The sequence below is a fragment of the Trichoplusia ni genome, chromosome 5 (genome assembly GCF_003590095.1).
Source record: "Trichoplusia ni isolate ovarian cell line Hi5 chromosome 5, tn1, whole genome shotgun sequence".
Classification (NCBI taxonomy): Eukaryota; Metazoa; Arthropoda; class Insecta; order Lepidoptera; family Noctuidae; genus Trichoplusia; species Trichoplusia ni.
Window position 1 is genome coordinate 1,779,208 of NC_039482.1, and position 24,876 is coordinate 1,804,083.

A 24,876-nucleotide genomic window follows, 5' to 3' on the forward strand; every position below is an offset into this window, starting at 1 on the left:
CCGTCACATTTCTTCCAGCGCTAATGCTAACTAATCGATCAAGAGTATATTCTCGAAGGTCGAAAATTCTATGAAATAAACTGAATAATACATTCATCAGATCAGCTTAAGCTTCGAATAACCCACAGCTGGGCATAGTTGTAACTGTGTTTATGCCATTCTGTTTGCGAACGGCATTAAAGAAAATATCAAGTAGTGATGTAATTTCCATAGATCCGTTGAAGTTGTATTCGGCTTCAAATCTGCTTTGATGCAAATTTGTCTATGGCTTCTCAGAAATATTTATTAAACAGTATGTATTAAAATATTGTCAATGTCTACAGTTTATGGTCGTTTAAGAAAGAAATAAATTCACTGTCTTTGTTGACTTGAAGTTTTCATAAATATTTACGAATGAAGTAATGCACGGTTATTGCATCCAGGGCTCCTGCCTTAACACCGACCAGTTTGATCGAAATAACATCATCAAAACTAGTTTTAGTGTCAACAAATATTAGAAAACAAGTTCTGTTTAAAAGAGTATGACCCCAAATATTGTTACCCAATAAGTTCGGTTCGTGTTTTATACGAAATAACAGTAATTTCATCTGTTAATGTAAATTTAATAAAAGTGGATATATAAAGCAGTACAATAGAGTCATCCGCGGAGACTCATTCAGTAAGTATTCTTGTTTAAACCATTTCTACTTATATCTTCTGTCACGACTAAATCGCACAGAGAAAGAATCGGAAGGCTTCTGTATGCTCATTATAAGCCTGGATGTCTTCGTGTCTGTAAACCCTTTTAGTCATTAAAATATATTTGTTTACAATATTCGTAGTCCATAAGCTTACTCTGGTAAAAAATCGACTCACACTAACGCTATAATACTGGACCTCAACGCGATCTTGGTATGGTTCTATAACATTTAGGAACCGAATGAAAATCCAAATCCAAATCTGATACAGAACTAGAATAACGCGGGAAAAGATTTAAAAAAAGTCGTCGTCTTTTAGAGACCCGAGGGCGAATGAGAACAGATTTACGTTTTATTTGTCCCCCATTAGTTCAATCAAAATCATTTTATGTCATCATAAGTTTATTCATTAATTGAAGGATACATAATCCTCTTGCAACAAACCTATATAAATTCCACTTGATTCATTAAAACTTCTCAGAAGCGGTCTTTATATTTGTATCATAATAATTATTATGAAGTATTGTTAGATAGGAGACTTAATCGGTAATGCGAAAAGAGGACTTCTAGTATAGAATCCTTGATCTGTATTAACACTTGTAGCCGACAAGTATCTTATCAACTGCGAGGCCGATCAATAAGTTTGAACTGAAAAGAAAAACAATTAAAATCCCGAGTACTTATGGTAACAGCAAATATTGTTTGATTACATAAAAGTAGATTGTTTTATCGATACAAAGGCATTCCAAACGAACAAACAATATTCACTTGAACGTGAACAAAGGGATTTTCACCTGAATTTGTTGAATTAACATTCGATACAAAGTAAAATTACACGAGATCTTAAATCATCTATTGAAGATTTACACCGGGAGTTGGCGTAGCTATCTTATTTGCTAACCGTAATCTTCACGAATCATTTCATCAGACTATCTTGCTTTCTGAATACAGTTTGTAAAGTCAAACAAGAAGGATAAATATTAGACTTTTTCACCGGTAATAAACCGGTGTCGGAGTCGCGTGGCGTCACATTGTCTAAACCAAATGCGGCAAGTACGGTGTTATTGCATCAACCAGCAATTTCTGTTGGAAAGTGAATGTGACAATACACCGCTCTCTCTTCACGAGGCCCCGAACGAAAGTCACATTGAATTTCATTCATATTTTATTACATGATAAAGCTATTAAATAACTATGTACATTGTCTTACGTAGAGCATGTAACTATGCATTGTATGTGCAATATTACGTAGTGAAACAACACGAGAATAATTAAAAAGTGTTACTTATTAGACATGCTTCTGTCAGCAGTCTGTTAGTCGAGTTATCATGACTGTTACAATTTATGTTTACACGTGTTTCGTAAAATTAAACTACGTTACACTGTCTCGAAAGTGATCATAAAATATGTAAATAATTTTTTGTCTCAAAAAAATGTTCGTATCATCCAATCATAATTGGCATCTTGGAAGCAGACGAGAAAGTAATTATGAATTCAGAAAGTATTAAAAGTATTTGATGTATACCGCCGGCCAATATAACACGCATTACACATTTTTATCAGAGCATAAAATAACGTTAACATTTCCAATATGGAAGCTGCGAAATTTAATAATAGCTTGTCAATGGCGGTCAACGAAATTTTGTAATCGACGTGACAAAAATGATAATGCTATTCTCGACTTTTATGTATAATCATCATCATATGGGTGTCAAATATGGATGGAGGCGTTGTATAACAATCAGGCGTAATGCGAAACGATCGGGCGAATACATTACTAATGACCGGATATTCGGATTGCTCTAGTATTATTTAAATTTCGTAAGCGAAAATCCGAATTCGTAAGTGAATGACCTGGAAAACGAGAATATTCAATTGATCAACTCGATGGTAGAGTCAAAACATATCTCTATTACATAAAATTCTCGTATCACGGTGTACAAAATTGAAATCCGAGGAAACGGCTCGACCGATCCTCATTAAATTTTGTGGTAGTTCTGAGAATCGGACAACATCTATTTTTCATATCCCTAAGACCATTATTTTCTGCACTATGGCAAAACAACGTGTGCTGAGACGCCTATAAACATTTATAAAAACAACCTACTAAGATAATGGGCCATTATGTTGCCAAATTACGACAGCCAAATTATGTAACATCAGCAAAAACACCCAAACACGCAGTGACCTCGAAAGTCCCCTCTGACGATGTTACTTACCGCTTCTCTTTTCCTCAATCTCGATTCGGAGGCAAAAAACATTTTTATTCGTAAAGGGACCGTACAGGCCTTCTTTGCGTCAAGTTTTCACTATAACTCAAAGTAATTTAAATACAAAAAAAAACAGGTGAATAAAACCAGTTAGTGCGGGTCGGGCTCCCAAACTGAGGGATCTGTATAAATAGTCTAAATATTTTTCCCGTAACAACCATTACTTAAATTCAATTATAAATTGTTTTTACAGTGTCAAAAGAAATACACTACCTGTCTAGCTATAACGATTCATAAGATACAGCCTCGTGTCTGACGGATAAACAGCGTTGCCTTGTTTTTTTTCCTTTTATTTTGCCCTTAAAATCGGTATACACAAAGTAACAACGGGTTTCGCTGTTCTGACGTTATCTTATACTTTCGAGTGTTGTCATAAAACAGTTTAACACGACCACAATGCTTATAGGGATATTGACAGCACTTGAAGTGATAACGCTACTTGATACCGAATGCCACACTTCTAAACTAGCTGTAGCTCACGTACCCGCCCGCTTTAAACCGAAAATAATCCCACGGGAACTAAAAATTGAGTTAAAATCTTCATATTATATTAATCCAGGTTATAAACTATCCATTTACGAAATTTCGTCTAAATTCCGTTAGGGATTTTTGCGTGAAAGAGGAGCAAACATCCATGCATACAAATTATATCGTTTATTATATTAGTATGTTCTGATCCCGTATTGTATGTATTATTCTGTATTTTTGTTCATGTTGAATCATACGCGTAAATAAAAAGACGGCTTATGGCTAGACACCTCACTTATTACCAGAAATGATTGTGCAGTTCTAACAATTACTTGCCAAAATATTTTGATAGCGAATCAACTGAAAATTATGTTTTAAAAGATTTGTCTGTTTTTTTAAGATAACTTGTAATGATTCAACTGTTAAACTCTATTGCAGTTTTCTCTCTTTATTATTTCATTAATTGTGTAATATTTATTATCTTTGGCAAAATTAGTACTAAGTCTTAATATTTTAACAATTTAATTATGTACTTATATATTATTACTTATATACTTATGTACATCATACAAAGAAATAGTTCGACATATTTCGCTTTTTTATCCAGATATAAATTAAATGTAATACATAACATAAGAATTACAATTAATGATATAAATTAATTGTAATTCTTATGTTTTGACATTTTAATGAATGATTAGGATTTGTATGATAAGCTTTATTTGTCAATTGCAATTTAAGCCGGCTTAGTTGTAATTGGCTAATCAATTCATGCTTAAAAAGTATTGTAATTCATTTAAAATTGTACTAATAAATTGAAATAAGATTTTTCTGTCGTAACTGTTTTCAGATATCTACCAGATAAAAAATGAGGTCGTTTTAAAATTACAGATTTCATCGTACTTAGTTTGTTGTGCCTCCCGATGTCATAATCATTTTGTCTGAAAAAGATTCTCTTGATAACAAAATACGAGATTCGTCTCGTTTTTGAACAGGTATTACATCGCTGGTACAGTCAAACGCAGGCAGGAATCACTCGAGAATATTTACGTTTTTATCACAAAGCATTAAAGTCGATTTTCATTATACTAGTGAAAATGTTTATTTGTATCTAAACTAAACTCGCATGAAAATGGCAGCGTGACTCTTATGGGTGACATTTTTCTATCCGTTCTTGAATAATGCCATTAGTGACAAAAATAATACTAAGTCTGATCGTTCGAAAAGATATCGTCCTCAAAAATACTGTAAGAGTAATTAAACTCAAAATTAAAAATTGTTACAAAACAAGTCATAGTCCTACACTCTTTGCGATTTATGTTATTCAATAGAAATTTAACGTAGCATTTAATCAATACTAAAAGTATGTACATAAAATAAACAACCCATTTTATCTCCGGTTTTGGTTATTACTATAACCTAATTTCTGTTTCACTTTACGACTTATACTGGTAAGATTACTTAAGTTCATTATTCGTGCCATATCTGAGCATAGGATAAACCATCTTTTGTTTTAAACGGCTCCCATATTAAGGAATTTCATCCTTGTGTTGCGGGGGGTTTCACAAACATACAATCCTCATGCACAATGACACCCAGACTCAGAACAAGTGGTGGTGGATCACACAAACGCTTGTCCTAGGCGGGGATCGTGACAGTGGTTTTGGCGTGATGATCAGATGCACCAGACTTTAAATATGTACTTACTTCTTTAACTGTACTGCAATTTGTCCAGACTCGGTAAAAGCCTTTCACAAGAACTATTTATGTAACTAAGCAATCTAAAAAGAAAAACATAATCATACTTCATAGCAGGTAATCAAAGTAAAGTTACACAGGCGAAATTTTGTTTGTGTGTGTGTTTGTTTCCTCTTTAAGCTCAACCGGCTAGACGAATTTCGGTAAAATTCGGTACGATTTCGTTATATGGGCTACTTTTTATCCGTGAGTAATAACGCTGTGTAGTTGTGATGAAGGATTGCAATGCATTGCTATACACCGACACAAAAACGCGGATGACGCAGCACGGCGGTTCAAATTTAGTCAGTAAGACACCATTTCCTCCCCCGAGGGATTACCATAAGTAAGCCATAAAAAGTAAAAAAAAAAGTAGGGTGTAACTAGAAGTACAATAATAAACACTTTTAAATAAATACTTGTTGTTATCAACGTTAGATCCTCCATTCACCTTCACATAATTCCGCGGCAATGCTTGCCTTGACACACTGCACAGCGCGCCGGTAAACTGCCAAGTTAACCAAATTGTAATTACTTATTCTAACTGCGTTTGTTATGCAATGATAAACAATACTTATGCAAGGAACATGTGTGATATTGTAGAGATGAGATGTAGTTTAAAGTAGTATTTATTCAAGATTAAAAAGCGCAAGTTGTTTTGCCATTTTAATATATAATTTCTAGGGAAATCATGTCCAGAAAAAAAACCGAAAAAAAATGAAAAAAGGATTACGGTTGGGCAAACCTAATCATTTAGGCTATACATCTTTTTTCTTTTGTAATGTCTCTCCGTAACTGGAGATTAGCAAACGAAGGGCCTTACCTATTCATGATTTACGCATAGCAAAATTACACCATTAGGTATCCGGATGTCCTTGTCAATGCCAAGTGGCATGTAGAGACAAAGAGACACTTTAGAGCATCACTTAGCTAAGCAAACTTCACTTTAACTTTGACGAAATATATTTTAGATGTTATCGATTCAAGTCCACTTGAGGATGTTACATAATCAAGATATATATTTTTCTCTCTTATCTCGGATTTGGGCCTAACATTTTAGACAGCAGGATTTGATATCGTTCGCTATCAACCGTTGACATTTCTCGACTGCTCTTTAGGTAGATAAGTAGATACTCTATTGAAGGCACTCGATTATGGAGATATCTAATTTGTGAATCTAGGCTGTTTCGCTTGGCCCAGTTGCATGAATGCTGACTATTTCATCATAAGGTTAGCTACCTTAAAATATCCTTTCTCCAAATCGCGGTCTCGCCTAAAAAGATATGGTATACTGTAGGCTTCCATCGCAGAGAATCCAGTTGAAACTTTGGAAATCAATACTAGCGCTTATTACTGCAGTGGCAGGAGATCGACATCTAATGATACTGACAGCGACAAAATTGGATCGCTACTTGATCGTGGTTTGGACGAACGAATTGATAATCGAATCAATATCATAAACTAAACCATTCTTGGGAGTAATTCTGCTAGCCATATCCATGCCTATTGTAGATAATCCCTTTATTATGATATCCTTAAACGGACAGAAACGTCAAACAAATAACAACTGCATTTAAGATGACCGAACTGATGTTGCTGATGACTATGACGTAATCTATGACCAAATTACGGCTACACAATTGCTCTAATTGCTGTAAATACAGCCATCATAAGTCTGAATGCATTCGTAAACAATAACACTGGTCCATGGACGAGCTGACAATAAAAATAATACCTTTTGTTTGAAAATATTAATAATAGGATTCGAATTCGTCATGTTTTGCCCTTCGCTAATTATTTTGATTAATTTTCTTTACAGATTTTTTTTGTGATGTTTCTTAATAAAATAGTTATTCCATATTTCACAGTATCCATCAAATTGATTGTCCTTTTCTAGTTTTATTGTGACATCTTTTTCTTTTTTTACCTGACCTCTTTTTTATCGGATGGGATATAATTAAATGACTCCTTCAGTCTTACTACTAACCAAAACCCACCCATGTTTCTTGATTTTCCCTTCGACCACGGTAACTCGTTCGAAAGAGTTACCGTCCCGCCGCCCCAGCAGGCTTATCCTGATCTCTGCAGTTAGCCTGACTGCAGCATCGTGCGACCTCAAAAGTAACCCATGAACAGAAACAATGCCCACAAAGCAATGATCTTAAATTGTGTTTTTGAAGAAAAAATAAAAAAACATCACCTTTTCTCCACCATCACCACCATCCACCATCATTCTTTTCTCATATTTAATGAGAAAAAAACCAGACAAACGCCTGACGTAATCCTTTGTATCTATGCAAGAAGGTTTTGCAAACCGTTCATAATGGACGTTTTGAAAGTTGTTGTCGCATAACAATACATTTATTTATTGTTTAATTATACTCAAATACGTATTGTTGGGTTTTATGTCATTGTTTACCTAATACATGTGTTATATATTAGTCATTAGCGACCGTTCGCTATTGACATGTGTTTCTAAAGTACATACCTTAGGTTTTAATTTAACGCTCTATTTTCGTTGCTATTCAAGATGTTATTAAAACCTACTTCGTTGGAATTTGTTGTTGTTTTGGGACAAATTAGTAATGTTTATATAATGCCTGAAAATTTGTTACTCGCCTGGCCGATATTATTGTGACGTAAATTGACAATACATTTCTAGAGCAAGCCGTTCTTTAATGTTAATTGCGGGATGAAGTCACCTGGACCCTATTGCGATAAAATTTCTGAATTTTATCAATTCGACCAAACCCTACAATATCTGTCCTGTATTTTGGTATACTTGTCTTTTACAAAATTTATTGTCAGCGCCTTTAAATATACTTTACCAGCCTGTACTCTTTAAACAACATGAGAAAGGCCCCAGCTTCTTCTCATATGGAAAAGGCTAAAACTTAATCAGCTCGCTAGCACACTTCTGTCTGTTTTTTTCAGATTCCAATATTTTGAGTCTAGGTTTTCTTACGATGTTCATCGTTTGTCAGTGGTGTCTTAAAATTGGGAGCTGAAAAAGTAACATTGGTCATACCCCGCTTTGGGTTCGAACCGGCAACCTTATGCATACATATCCACACAATTACATTTTTGCCAGTACTCGTGGTTGCACAGTTTACTTATAAACTCAATTGTGATTTGTCTATATCTAAACTTGTAAGCTTACCCGTTTGTTTGTAGGGCAATGGAATTGAACACATCTTACATTTATAATGTGTATTGTGAGCGATAGAATGCATTGTGGCCGTGTGTCTTTGCTTTCATTCATTTATTATACGATGCCTCTTTAAGAGGCGCAACGCGTAACGGAAACTAATCAAGGTAAGGATTGTCCTTCTGTGTCCTTCCTCTTCCTTATTCGAAGAGTTTGACCTTTATAACAACGTCGATAAGGTTTCGATTGGAATTGGATTTCATTTTTGGTTTAGTAAAGTTTGTATTTGACAGGAATTACGTTTTGCAATTATATATGACATTATACTTTGTCGTGACGTAGGTGTTATTTGTATGTGTAGATATTATAGCGCATGATGTATCAAGCACTTAGCGAGTTATAAGTATCGTACAAATTACTAAATTTTTCAATATAATGAACATCGCCCGCGGCCCACCTGCTGCAAATCAAAAATGAAATATAAAATCGGGATAAAAACTATTTTATGTGTTAATCCTGGTTATAAGCTATCTGTGTGTCAAGTTTCGTCTAAATATATTCAGTGGTTTTCGCGTGAAAGAGGAACAAACATCCATACATACAAACTCTTGCGTTTATAATATTAGTATGATTCTCGACTATGTTTGACTAAACTGCAAAGGCGTCGATACCTTAATTACCTGTTGTATTTATAGCTAATTATAATCTCCACGTGATCGTTGCTCTGTCCTTTGCCATAGATCACAATGGAGCATTGTTTAGCAATGACTAATAACTGTCTTATGGTTACTATAAATCTGGAAATAAACAAATTTGTATAATCTTTGTTCCTGTATGTTTGTATTATTAACAATGTTTATGAAGTTTCCTATGTACGACTATGAAGTAAATTATTTTCATTTCGACTGCAGGCCAATCTTTTCCTTCTTCCATTTATTCCCATGTAAGGTTAAGAGGAACCAACAGACATACTCCAGAAATTAGTTTCCTCTGGTTTTGATATTCATTGATATTAATCCGTTATTTGATTGGGTTCTAAATTGATACTTGCACTAAACAAAAGGGAGAAGCGACAGAGGGTAATCAACATCGTTTTCTGTCAATCGAGCGTAGTTCCTAATCGTGCCACGGCACTAGTTGGCGCTAGTATCCTATTCTAGAATACGAATTCGATTCAGTCACGATTATTTCATGATCCGACCATGTTGCAAAGAGTCCTTCTATTTTAAGGATATAAGCTGTCTGCGTACAGCTGACTTTTCAAAAGCGGCCAAAATAAAGAGAAAAATTTGAACGTTCTAAATAAGTAGAACTAAAGTTTTGCCTTCTAAAGAACGTTTTACAGTCAACCATATTGTCACAGTGTTCTATTTATATCAGAACATGGAGGTCAATTGCAATATTTAATCAAACGCGTCTTCTCTCCACCTAACAATAAACTCTTGAACGGCCATTTGATCACGTTCGGTTACAGTCTCCACTCAACTTCAATCCAATAATTCAATTGTCGAGATATTGTCACATTTTGCTTTGAATAAGTCATTGAATTCTTTCCTATTTATATGCTAAGTGGTCCTCATTTTTTTTTCTCGCGACGTTTTATATGCCGACGTACTTTTGAATGAGTCGATCAGAGGGTCATTACCATGTTGTAGAGTTATATTATTATAGTCGAGAAGCGGGACAGTGCAATACCCGGTGTAGAGTGGCATCTCTCTTTCTCTCCCGCAGTAATATCCGTAGGCCCCCAGATTTGTAGTCGAATGAAATATCGATTTTGAATGTTATTATGTGGTTTGAACCTCAACATCCGAAATTATATTTCTTGTTGATTATATTGGTTGAATCCCGGTACATCAGACTCGTAAATCTGGCTGGTAGACACTGTGGGAGTGAGACGAATGTGAATCATTGAAGCGCGCTGTCTTTCTCTCTGTCCTACTTCAGGATTTCGGACTCTCGGTAGATTCAGCAACAGTTTTATTGTTAATCACATCCCTAAATTATATTAGTCAGAATGCTGGTCAAAAATGGCGCTTTGGTGGTCTCAGTCGTATCAATTGACTCTTAATTACTCAGCGGTCGGACCAAAGTATGAAACCAGTTATAACTAGTTTCGCAGATCTCGTGTATTATCAGTTGTAGGAATTTGAGACATGGCTTGCCCCAAATTTAGCACAATGATTGCCACCATTCCACTTAGTTTTAATTAAGCCTACGATCTTTAATGAAAGATTGGACGCAATGGGTATCGCGTTTCACTATCGACTATTTGGGTTACTTAGACACGTGCACGCGGCGTAACATATGAACAATTAAACAATACGTAACGACAGCTTTATTGTTAATTCCTAATAGTAAATAGTTTTTAATTGGTGTTTTTTTATATTCTTTACACGCAAGTTGATCTTGATTTTGTTATTATCCGATTTTCTTTGTGAGTCTACGCAATTAATTAAATTAAATTCGTTAATTTTATAACCGTTAATTTTAAGTTGTGTCTAGTGCCGTATAATGAGCGCTACGCATAAACAACGATACAATACCATAAGGGTTATAAAATTTTACTGATTACGAAACAATGAATAAAGCATCCTCCTCCACCATAAAATTAGTCACGCCTCCTTTTAGACGGGATTCAAAATAAAATGATTCCAAGGCGCAATAATACGTCGTTGCGCGAAATTATTGATCTACTCACTACTCAGCTCTCTCAGTGGCATCACTACGCTTAACACAAATAATATATATGCATCTCGTACACACGTATGTATGTTTAGTATACGTAATAAGGTATCAACATAACCTCGTGATCGAGTAATTATTATTGACATGATGGTTTAACACTATTACCGCCATTAGCAATGCATTCGACGTGCATTGTGAAATTTATTAGGCAACTGTGGGATAATTATTGTTTTGAGTATTGATTGATTGTCCCCATTTCGAAGTATCTGATTGGTTAATTGCTAGCTGTGATTTGGTATTCTAATATTCTTATTTTAAGCAAACTTTTTGGGAGTCAAAATTTTATCATGAAAATTTTGCTGCGTTCGGAAAATAGCGTTATGTTCATTTAATTCGAAATAATTTTATATTTTTTGGATGTGTAATCTATTATTCTATTCTATGTTAGTATTGCTCATATAATTTTGCCCTTGATTAAATATAGAAAAATACAAAAAAAACTATGAAAAATTCTTAAACAACTCATTTGAGTTTAACACGGTTGAATTCGATGAAAAGCCAATACAAGCTAAAACTGATCTACACAATCACCAAGCCAATCTTCCCCCGTTTAGGCTGAACATCGTTGTAAATATCTTTTTTAAACCTTGGCGTGATTAACTGCTCCGTTTCCTAACCGCGATGTTAAGAAAATTTATAACGTATCAGTTTAACACGCGATGCTGTTTTATTTGATTCGTATACTGCATATTGATACTGAAATCCATAAGAGCAACGCACAGAAAAAGCAAAAGGCACGTCGACACCTCACATGTCATGTTGTCTTTGTCATTGTCAAACAAAATATAGAGACAAATAGACAATTTAGAACGTTTTAGATAAGTGTCACCCTTGATTATGATTATAAGTTTTTGGAGAAACGTTGAAGACAAGAAAACCTATATTTCCTTTATACTAATATTGTACAAAATATTTTCAAAACCTGTGTAGTCGTTTACGTATGTTACTGATAGACAGTCAGACTGGGTTGTTTCTATGCTCATAATAATGTTATAAATGCTGAAAGTTTAGCAGTGTCATGAGCGCTAATATAATTATACCATCTTATAGATTTGATTGAGTTTAATAAATATTTTCTGCTTTTTTCAGAATTTGCCTTATCCCAAGGCAGTGGGATTCATAGTCACAAACGAGTTCTGCGAAAGATTCTCCTACTATGGCATGCGAAGTAAGTATATAAAACCTTATTTCTTAGTTTGAACTACTGACTGAACTTCTACGGTATTCGAGTAAATCGGGAAATCGTGATCCTTGGACTCGACTAATGCTAGTTAAAAAACAACAGCCAAAACAGAATTGGGATTGTGTGTCCCTTCAAGATGTTCAGTCATTGAAAATTTACTAGGTGTGGCGTGTAATGAACACGAGTTAAATGAACAACCAGCTCTATTGCAGGCAAAATACAGCTATTATATGTCCACACGTGTCTATTTTCCCACAATTAAGAATAATTAAATAAAAACGTGCCGCACTATACCTAGGTCAATGAATATTTCACGTAATAATTGTCGAAATGGATTTTCGCTTTTGTTTTAGTTTTTCATAAATAAAAGCTCATCATTTTTCGATATAACCCGAGGGCTTATCGCCCGTTTATACAAACCTTGATGATCAATAAAAACTTCACAAAAAGGCTACTTAATTGGTAGAGCAATTTTATTATTTATAACGATAAAAACTATAAAAGAAAGATAAATATTGTGATAGTATTTAGAATACCAATCCTGATATTTGAATACTAATGTCTAAAGATAAACTACTCCGAAAAAAAACCCTCATAAATTTTGATCCGATGGTTTATTTTTTACTTTTCCCGAAACTTATTTACCAAATTGGCTGGTTTTTATTAGAAAAGTTATATTTCCGTACATCACACGTGTTTCAACTCTCGTGGTCCACTTTGCATATTACAAGTAGATAATATAAAATTACGTTTTATGACACGTGATCATTATTCTATAATAGTTCTGTAACACCAACCGTTTTCCATATTTATATTTACGCTCACAATAAAAAACAATGCAAAATTGTTTCCAGAGTTTGCATCCGATCATTTATATAGAACTGATTTAATGGAAATTTATTTTATAGGTAATAATAATATAATGGTTTCGTATAATCGTATAACTAGCGCTCTCGACACATCTTATAGCATGTAAATAATATAGAATGAATATTAAAAAAACAATACTATGTAAAGAAGATTATTAAGATAAAAAATAAGTATGTTCAAACACTTATTTTTAACAATTTCTGCATTTTCCAGTATTTTTAATACGTTTTTTTTTCCAAATTAGCTTAAATGTTACACAAAAACTATGTTTTAATTAATTATAACCTTGAATTGTCCTATTCGCCTGTCTTCATGAAAAGAGAGAATTATTCATTCCGCTATTCAGGCTAATCCTGGGCTAATTATTCCGCACTTGACTTTAATACGAAGCCTTGTTTATAGTTTTAATGATGACTCCTTATTTATAATAGAAACATCTAAATAATGAACTAATTATTCCATGGAGGGAATGAATCATCACACCATTGAGATGTTATCATTATCATGGGAACAAATGCTATTATTCCTAAGTATGAACCTACCACTATATCATCCAGACTACGTCAGGTATTTGTGAGAAAAAGGATATCTTTTATTTCTCAGGATTATTTTACTAGTCAGCTAAGTTTATAATTAAAATAAAGAGGTACAAACACTTTCGTTGGGATACATGATTCTTGACTTCCCAAAGCTTCGAAAAAAGCTAGCTAATTAAAATTAATACTCAGTAATCAGCGCTCGGTAAACTGCACAACGTTTTCTCGTCGAAAATACCTCAGTGCCTTAAAACAAAGGTGTAACATACAACCAGTGTGTGTTACCAGTGATGACTTACGGCTCTGAGACGTGGTGCTTCACGAACGGACTTTTCCACAGGCTCAAAGTCGCTCAGCCAGCTATGGAGAGGGCTGTGCTCGGCATTGCTCTGCGGGATCGAATCAGAAATGAGGCCTATGTCCAGCAGTGGACTGCTATAGGCTGAGATGATGATGATGATGATGACTCAGTAATATTAAACTGATTGATTGATTTCACTGCATGTATAACTGAGTGGTTGAGGTCAACCACGCCAGACCCACTGCGAATATATAGCCGTTTGTGTGATCCTCGAATGCTTGTCCTGAGTCAGAATGTCTTTAAGTTATGCATGTGACTTGAATTTTTGTTATTAAACACTCTGCTTACTAAATCCCTTAGGGCGGGAATCGTTTTCAAATAAAATGAAACACAACCAGGTTCCGTTCGTGTTAAATTCCTTTTCTTTAAAACCCTTTACTAAGAGCCTGATTCACAATCACTGATTATCCGCTATCTGGCGTATAAATTGAAAAAATTGACATTTATTGTACGAAAAAATCTATCAAGTAATGTAACGGGAACTTATGTGGCGGTGATGAAACAGCTAAACCTAAGGTATCACTAACTATACAAACTTATATAAGTTTTATTGCGGTCATAGAGAATTTGAAAAGCAGGCCCGTTTATCACCAAATTATTTGTGTATACCTATCTATCTAATCTGTTTGCTTGTTTACTTTACGATTGGAAACGTTACAAATCACTGGTAGCATTGCTTAATCTATACAATCATTAAAATTCACTTAGACTAGGCGAGAAATATCAAGGACTTGTGATACAGTGCTGGTGTTGGTATATAACTTTTGATACCAGGGTTCCGATTATGCTATTTACTGGTATTCAATTGGTACGATTAGTATTATTCCAAGTATTTTTCCAACAAAATAATTGAAAATTCAGTACGGGACGGAAGTCTCACGGTCGATACAATGACTTCCCAATTATCCCGTTTCAAAATGCTTAAGACAATAGGAATAGTTTCAAATTTTATCCAATTGCCGTACATTCATCGGCCTTTGTAAATAGCGGAATTGGGGCCCAGAGTTGCACGGCTCCGCAATGTATTGCAATTTGTGTAATATTTCCAGATTCGTCTAAATGTGTTTAGTCCTTATCAGGTAAACGTGTCACATTTCGTCATCAATGGATATTTCTTTAAGCTTCCACACTATTTCGTTAGTATATTTTAGATCATATTTAGACATGAGTAGGTTTTTGTCTGCAACCTGCTCTTTTGCTTTTGTTTCTTAATAATCTCCTTTTAAAGGCGTGTTTTAAATGCATTCGATGTTACAAAACTTCTGCGTAGGTAATCGAACTCCTCCGAAAGGTCTCGACCGATTCTTATGAAATTTAGTGTACATATTGGGTAGGCTTGAGAATTTGACATTTATTTTTCGTACCGCCTTTTTTATGTTTCCTAGAACTCATTTTTATTACAAAAATACGTTTGTTGAGACAGCTAGTGACAATATAACTTTATGTCTATATGTAACGTGCCAACAATGTACATAATAATTGATTCTCATAACAATAAATTGTAATATCCGAGACGCATTTTTTTTAGCGTGAGAATAAAACAGCTGTCATCCCTATGTTTAGGATATAATATACTTGTTGGAATGTGTCCGTGGCAAAGCCTATGGAGAAATCTACTCCCGAAAATAAGTCTAAGTTCTGGTTTTGAAGTATCTGTTTTTAAAGATCCGTAACAAGAGGGTAAAAACGGAACTCGGTGAACCCCGTAAAGCGCAGATTAAGTAGTAGTCAAAAATATGTTTGGTGTATTACCTACATTTGAAGTTAGCAGAAATTTCTAAGAAAACATGATCAAAGTTAAAACAAAATTTATCAACAAATGATACCTACATAGAAGCGAGAAGATACAGTATCGATAACGAATCGCCGTGTTCAATTGTTTTTTTCTATTGACGAAAATTCTCAGCGTAACATAAAAAAACCACTTCAACATTAATAGGTAACAGGTAAACTTGACATCGGGAAATTCCGAACAGAAACCACAACTATGTAAGAAATACAACCCAATCTTACCTAATAGATAATGTGTTTTTGATGGCAGGACTTGCTATGTTCTGTATATATTATGTAGATTATTTTATTTATAGTATGTTACGCCTTGTCCCAGTTTTGTGTATAATTTTAAAGTGTAAGGATAGCCTAGTGATTGAGATGACCACGCTTAAGCCATTTTCCTATGTCTAGGTTTCTTTGAGCATGTGACTTGAATGTTTGTATTTAAATTCCTTAAGTCGTTTTTTAGTTCTAAATAAAATCTACTCTCAGTATAGATCTCTCTAAATCCATAAAATAATTAAACTGTAAACTTGTAGACAGTAGAAATTGGACAAATGTCATCTATAGTGATTCGTAATATCGTGATGTACGCTAGATACTATTATTTTATATGAATAGGATTACTTATATAATTTATGAAGAGTACATACATAGTATCCCTACTAATATTATAAATGTGAAAGTAACTCTGTCTGTCTGTCTGTCTGTTACGCTTTCACGTCTAAACCACTGAACTGATTTTAATGAAATTTGGTACAGAGATAGAGTTGAACTTGAGAAAGAACATAGGATAGTTTTTATCCCGGACTTTTGAAGAGTTCTCTTGGAAACGCGATATAACCGACCTCGACGCGGGCGAACAGCTAGTTATAAATAAACGTAAATATTTTTCTCACATGGTTTACTCATCACGAAGCGAATTAATTAGGTAAGTTAGGTAAGTAAGTATTACGAGTCAATAAAACCTGTTTGAGAGTAGCTTTTGTTATTTAACAAATTACATTATTGTAGTCTAACTTCATCAATATTCACCATTCACCTCGTAAGTTAATCCTCAATCGATTTTGACCGCAAAGTCTACGACTGTTCGTACTCTTAGTTGTGGGTGTAACATTGTTTCGCATGTTCATATTTACTTGTGTATGAATCAAATTTCGAGGAACTTCAAAATAGCCCAAGAGCCCACGCTTCGTTATTTTATAAAACTTTTTTTTTCTGTGCCCTAGGTAACGACGACATTTCTAAAGTTATTCCGAAGTAAATAAGATAAAATAAATATAATAGAGCAAAATGTCACCGGGTTTGACGCTACCCTGAAAATTATAGCCTGCTAGCTTATCGGGAAGTGTCTCAAAATTGAGTTACAAAAATCCAACCGGAACGACAAACAAAAAAGTAAGGCTATGAAAACATGGGAAAATAGAGCTTTATACTTTAACGAAAGTAAATTACTATTTTCTATGTACATCTTTAATACCTGTTACCAAACAAGGTAACCACAACCCAAACTCTATAGTCACTCTTTCCTATAGGGAGCAAGCACAGAAAAAAACAACAGTTTTCATAACAAAACGAAAGCCTGGCCATCGTGGGCTCTTGCTCTAAAATTAAATTATTGCATTTGCAATTAACGGCGTAGAGTGGCATCTCTTTCCCACACCGGCCACAATATTACGATGTGTTGGTAGGACCTCAAATAAACATACTAGGTACTACGTATCATTAACCTTGGACAATCCGTTTTGTTTTTATAAAGGTTGCACGATTAAACGTAGTCGTCGTCGAACAAACACGAAAAGCCCAAGGTCATATACTTCTTATTGTTTAAAGTGCCTTAAAATATGGTAAAAGTGTGGATTATGCATCGTGTAACCGAAATAGTGCCTTTAAGGTAGCGATGTCTATTTTCACGTGAAAAAAGTCCGATAAGTTATCCCCTAAAAACTATGTTAAAACTTCTGGGTCTTTCTTTAATGGAACTTAATTACACTTATGTACCTTGAGAGTCAGGAATAATACCGATTTTTCCTAAAACCTTAGAGTCACTTAATACTGCTAAACTATGTTATCTACCTTTCATAAATAAAAAGATATGCGTATTTCGATAGTGTTAAATGGAATATAAGCTGTTCACAATTACGGTAGGTAGGTACAGTCAGCAACGAAATTCTGTACATGAAAGTAGAGTTTTTAACAAAAATGCTCAAAAAATGTTTTCAGGTACAATTTGTGATCTTTTGCCTACTTCGTTTTCCAGTATTTAAACACAGCTATTGCATTTGTTTGTACTTGTTAAAATTTTATGACAATGTTTGTAATGTAATATAATATTCTATTCTACAAATAATAAAATCATAGAAGACTGAAAAACACTGTAGATTGAACTTATGATTAGAAGAAAACTTGCTGCTAGCTTGTTAATCTCTTATATGTATGTCGGTTAATATCAACATCAAAAACTACCGATCGGAATAATTCTTATTAAAAAAAAATGAACGAAAAGTAGGTTTAATATATTTTTAAGATACTATCACGCTATTCGTTACGATGTATAAGTAAAAATATATCAACAATTAATTATCGACTAATCTCAAAAAATACTGAAAACAGTTTTTTTTTACATTATTATTAGCTGTCCCGGCAAACTAGGTACCGCCTAACAGTCTATGATCACAGTGGATACGAAATACTAAGGGTGGACAACCATTATCACATAGGGTTATGAAAAATAGATAGTAGCTGATTCTCAGACCTACCATACTACAGTACATTAATTTTGGTAAAAATCGTCAAAGCCGTTTCGGAGGAGTACGGTAACTAACATCGTGATACGGGAATTTTGTATATAAGATTGTATGACATAGATTTTCAATTAAAATTGTTTATTGGAACAAACTCAAATGCTGACTGTACACGTGATGAAGTGAAACAGACTGCAATATCGACTGATTAATGTTTTCGACAAGTGATGGTCCAATCGTTCATTGGATTTAAATGGCCGTCAAACTGAACGTATTTGCTTTTATTTATGCGTGAAAATGATTTTGTTTTTATTGTATTGTTTGCACTATATTTGCATGATAGGTAAGAATGTATACAGGTTGTTCGGAAAAAAATAATAATAAATATTTTTGCATTAAGGTCTGTACAGTTGACTCTGTTGAATCTGAACATCTGGAGTTAAGGCAGCATTCAAAATTCATTAGTTCTCAATAGTATAACGAAAACAAATATGAGCATAAACATCTAAAAATGTTTTGACAATATATCCAGATAGATTATAGCGGCAAATTTCAAGGTATCACGGCTCATAAAATACAGCCTGGTGACAGCTGGACGGACAGACCGGACAGACAACGGGATTCCGTTTTTACCCTTCAGGCACGAAAATTCAAAAGTACCTACATAACGCTGTTGAAGTTGAGAGTACGTTCGGTTTGAACGTTTCCAAAAGACTGTCTTTGTAGCCTCTGTGGGGTTCAAATTGAAACCGTTATCGGGCATCGTTCATTTCGCAACGACCTGCAGTTGATTGATAGACGTAGATTGCCGCAGACAGCTCCCTAAAACGGGAAGCATTCGCCCTTTGTCTCGACAAGTTTCGATGTTTGATTGTTTCGGAACTATCTGGGAATTGTGTGTTATGTAAAAGGCTTTTTAAAGAAGAGTAAAACGAAAGGAGGTTCTGGCTTCTTTATTTCTCATAAAACAATGCTTGATGCTACCTAGTAACTTCAGTGGCTAACGATCTCTTTACCCCCTCTGATGCCATTTTGTACTTACATGTATCTACCATGCATTTTTTTTATTGCAATAAACGTATTGAGTATTGGATGCCAGGCTATAGATGTTGATACCGCTGCTAGGCCCAGGCCTCTCTTAAATGGAAGGTTTGAGCGTTGGATCACCACACTACCCCATTGGGACTTGGTGATTTCAGATACTAATGTTTTAAATTTTTGGTTATTGTCAGTATTTTGCCTACATTAGGATTAAACCTGCGCCTCTAAACCATACGAATCCATGCATAGACCCCCTTGTCCAAAAGCGGTAAATTCTAAGTACAGAATTCATTTTAAATTATAACCGGGGAGCGTTCAACTGTACCGTATCCAATCTTAACTCTTCTTTCATACCACTTGAGTTAATATGAACAGATATCTGATACAAATGTTCTATTCTAGCAATCTTGTCGCTGTACCTGCGCGGTAAGCTGGGCTACACTGACAATGGAGCGACAGTCATCTACCACATATTCTCTATGTTCGCATACTTCTTTCCCCTACTTGGTGCTATGATTGCGGATGGGTGGCTTGGGAGATATAGGTATGTATATTGGTACTTATTATATACTAAGTAAACTCCATTTATATGTATAAGGCTTGAAGAGAGGTAAACAGTCTAGGTGTCTTTTTGTCTAGAAAGTTAGTTTACAAATGAAACGCAACCAAAATCCATTGTTGAACAAAAGTTAATATTATTTAATTAATTATATGATTGAAATTTATATAATTCTCGTATTCATTTAACGCGTCTTGTAGATATTAAAGGCTCACCAAGACAGTTTATCTTTTTTAAGTATGTACCAGAAAAGATGGAATTTAAGCCAAACAATCGATATTAATAAATTTTCTGTTAAGGGAATTAACAATAGCGTATAACGCCGTATAAATATTAATTCATCATAAATGTTAGATTTGTTCTTTGTAAGATTTGTACAAATTAAAGAACTGATTCAATCAGAATCCAACATGAAACGAATTGTACTGTATTTTTGTGCAATTATTTCTTCTTAATTCGCTAAACGAATCATTTTCGTCGGCTGTTCTGGCCGAGTGCGTTAAGAAGTACTGCGCACTCTATAAAACAAAAAAAAAACAATTGATTTAAAAAAAAATTGTTCGTCTTCTCTTTACAAATTTGTTCCCTGATTTTGTTCGTAAAACTAATAATTATTCATCTAATTTCAATTAAAAATTCTCTGCTTTTGTCTAATTGTTTTTAGTTAGCACCTTCAAAGAGAATAAATGAAACAAAAGTAAGTCAATGCCGCCTTCTTTCCGAACTAATAACTCTGTATAATAATTATTATTGTAGGTCGTTCAGGTCATTGACACTTTTTTAAACAATTGACTTTGTTTTTGCTGTTATTATGTTTAATTTCGATATTAGCATACCTTTAGTTACGTAATTTAACCTGATTTACTATTTCTGATGTTAATATAAATGTATTTATTTATTTATGCATTCCGATCTATGATGACTATTATTTTATTATCTGAATATTTAATTTGAGAGTTGCTTACGGAGTTTCTTGCCGGATCTTCTCTATAAGAATGATATTTTGGATCCGCGGACCGAGTATTATGATCTGTAACTCCTATCCTTTTTCCTCTTGGCCTACTGCGAATAAAAACATCCCACCCACATATTGACATCTCACCAAACATAGTTTATAAGTAATATGTGTAAGTATAAGTGGAGAATATTGATTGACTTTTTGGCACCTTTTAAATTGATGCATTTTTTTCGGTTTGAAATGGAATGAATTTTTTTTTGCAATTAGGATATAGTATCACTTTAACATGTCTTTTTTTGAGAAAGCTGGAGTCGACTATATTACCTATAAACCTAAATATGTTTTGTTTTCAGAACTATTCTGTACCTTTCATTGGTATACGCATCAGGAAGTTCTCTGATATCAATCAGTGCTATGCCGCAACTCAACTTGCCAACCATGTAAGTACACTTTATTAGAATAGGAAACAAATAGGTATATAAGTATAATATAAACGAAAAAAAACCCTCAGTTGTACTGGTATAACGTTCCTTTTCGAGTGATAAGACTGGTAGGATTATTATTGGTTCGTCAATTTCAGAAAACGGAGAAGTGTGTCTAAATGAACTACCCTAAGACAAATGGGTGTTATTGTTAGGTTACCATTATGGCTCCAACAAATTTAGAATTAACTCCAGCCCTTTGAAGATGAAGTAGAAAACACACGAGCTCATAACACACAGACCTTTATATTAAAACATGAGTGTCTCGTAAATCGTCGACGTTCTATAAAATATATTCATTTAAAAGGATAATTGAAACTATTTTATTTACGTCGCATTTCAATAGGTAATGAAAATTGTTGTGGTTTACCTCTTACGCCACGATCCCATAATAATTAACAATTGACATTTTTTGAATAAAACTCGCTTGTCAATAAATATTATACAAATATTTAAAATACCATTCTACTTACATAGGTGGAATTTATGCGATATAGTACTTTTCTTGAGTTACCCGGGGACTATAATTTTTAATGTAAAACGTGAATTTTTCGAATTTGGTTTTTAAGAAGCCGTTACAATTGTTGAATTGTACTCATGCGATCATTTCACGACACGTGCAAAAAAATCCTGAAACTATCAGCAGATTTTCAAAAGGAAAGCAAACGAGCAGTGGTCCTTATGGAAGAAAGAAGTCTGAGGGTCCCAGGACAGGGCCCTATTGATATATTTCATGTAACTTTAAAATGCGTTTTTATTCATTAAATTAAAACCCTGTCTCTCAAATGCGCGGAAATATCGTTCTATAAATTGAGACACAAAAAAACTACCTGTCAATGCGATCGCCCCTTATCTAAGTGGTATCTTCACCTCTTCGGAGAACGGAGAAGCCAAAACATTGTTGGGCATTCAAGAAAGTCGATGCGAGCAGAGTCCATATGAAAACTGTCTCGATGGGTCAAAAGATGTTCTAAAATCATTCTAATTTGGGTTTTTTTTTAAATTTCTTACACCGTGACTTCGATGCCGCAAGACTAGTAGAATTTTTTTTCTAACTAAATTTATCCGTTTTTCGCAGGCAGCTCACCATCCTGGCTCTCCTGCTCATAGCATTCGGGACGGGCGGGATCAAGCCTTGTGTCTCCGCCTTCGGTGGCGACCAGTTCCGGTTGCCCGAGCAAGAGAGATATCTAGGCTATTTCTTCTCCATGTTCTACTTTGCCATCAACGCTGGCAGTCTCATTTCGACCTTCTTGACACCGATCTTGAGGGCCGATGTGCATTGCTTTGGAAGTAATGACTGCTATCCTTTGGCGTTTGGAGTTCCAGGGATATTGATGGTTTCCTCCATTGGTGAGCCCTACTTGATATTTGAAATCGTTAACAAATTATTTCGTCAACCAAGATGTTTATTTAATACTATATTTATTTTCAGTGGTGTTCGTTGCCGGTAAAAGGCTGTATATTATAAAGAAGCCAGCTGGAAACGTGCTCGGCAGAGTTGCCACTTGCATTGGCGTGAGTAACACATGCAATAATGTGTCGTTATGAATATGATCCCCCCCACGGGACTGCTGTCATCGTGAAGAAGAGACGCTGTTATATATAGACTAGTGCTCTATCTTGCTTCCACAGTGACTACAGGATCGATTGTCTCTTTCACCTACAATAAGGATCTTTTGTTTAAATCGATAGCAATAAATACTAGTATAATAAATATATCGTAATATATTATCGATACACTTGAGATAAAGTCTATTGAAAGTTCTAGCATCTCGTAATTCAGATAGATTTATCTGACGAAGGTGCTTCACATTTAGCACGGGGACGTTCGGTATCCATGAAATACAAACACACTTACATTTATTACGTAACTTGTTTTCACGACAACTGACCGACAGTATTATCATCTTTTTATCATTACTCTGTTCAAATGCTAAAACAACATTTAATTCCTAATTAAGGCCAGTGAGGTATTTATCCATTACCGCCAAGTTGTTGAACCTAAACTAGCTTAAGGATGAATTAGCTAGTTCAATATGGTACAAATACAAGAGAACGCAATAATATTGTGATGCTCAAAGATGTTCGTAGTTATTCTCCAATTTAAAAATCAATTATAAATTGAATTAAAATATCTCGTCGCTTTCATTACCTATTTTGACGCGCGTAAATCTTCATGCCTTGGAGAAAATTTAATGTCCACCACTTCATGCACTTCTCTTACGAAAAGCCAAAGATCAAATTGCGAAGTCCCCAACTAATTCTCCTCTCATCCTACAGTACGCAACAGTAAAATCGTTCAAGAGTAAAGACAAACGCGAGCACTGGATGGATCGCGCCGATGACAAGTACGACAAGAACCTCATTGAAGACGTGAAGTCCCTGCTCCGAGTGCTCGTGCTCTTCATACCTCTGCCGCTGTTCTGGGCTCTGTTTGACCAACAGGTTTGTACAATAGGCATAGCGTATTACAGAGATACAAACTCAAACTCATTTGTTATTTGCAAATATTGGTACAAGTTCTGCATTCTACCGTCCAATGGGCTTGCAAATTACATAAAATGACAGTTTCAGAATTGAATAAATAATAATTAAAAAGCTAAGGCGGGTTTTAAGTGATCGCTTCGAAGCAATCAAATTATCTTTATTTGTCTTCGAAAATAACTTTGGGAAATCTCATAAAAATAACATTAGGTTATTTTTTCGAGACTCATACTTGTTGTAACTTCTGTAAACCAAGCTTCCCTACGACACCAACTAAACCGGAACACTAAATCTCGGTGTTGCAGAGGAAACAGGCAAAAATATTAAAAAGAGGTGTATCCTACACCTCTTTTTAATATTTTTGCTAAAGCTTTTTATTAAAGAAGCAATTGATTGTAAAATGGTGATTTTTTTATCGGTTCTCATTATTTAATACTTAAGATCTCAAATATGAACTTTTTATTTAATTTAGGGATCGAGATGGACTTTCCAGGCTGACAGGATGAAACAAGACATCGGATCATGGACTTTGAAAGCTGATCAAATGCAAGTGCTCAACCCCCTGCTGATTCTCTTGTTTATACCTCTATTTGAAGTGGTAAGTATTAGATTATTAAACTATGTATGTGAGAGTTATTGTTGTTCAAAATAAAGTTGAGGCGAAAATCCTGTTTTGCTTTGGAAAATAAGCAATTCTAGTCAGATGGCCATAAACTGTAAAACCACGGTATTTAAATGAATTCGTTAAGAAATATCGGCCCTAATATATTTATACGGCTAGACGGATTCATTAAGCAATCAATTTAAACTGTAGCATAACTGTACCGCCTATAT

At 34.5% G+C, this 24,876-nt stretch overlaps 1 protein-coding gene across 2 annotated transcripts in view; it reads left to right on the forward strand.

Moving 5' to 3' along the window:
- The window catches only part of LOC113493995 (peptide transporter family 1-like), a 45,764-nt gene that overhangs the window by 14,005 nt on the left and 6,883 nt on the right, over positions 1-24,876 (forward strand). For both annotated transcript variants that reach the window (XM_026872079.1, XM_026872080.1), the window contains exons 2-8: positions 12,138-12,216; positions 19,959-20,100; positions 21,427-21,513; positions 22,634-22,908; positions 22,991-23,073; positions 23,839-24,003; positions 24,515-24,640. In XM_026872079.1, coding sequence (XP_026727880.1) covers positions 12,138-12,216; positions 19,959-20,100; positions 21,427-21,513; positions 22,634-22,908; positions 22,991-23,073; positions 23,839-24,003; positions 24,515-24,640 — 957 coding nt within the window. The remainder of the gene's footprint in view (positions 1-12,137; positions 12,217-19,958; positions 20,101-21,426; positions 21,514-22,633; positions 22,909-22,990; positions 23,074-23,838; positions 24,004-24,514; positions 24,641-24,876) is intronic.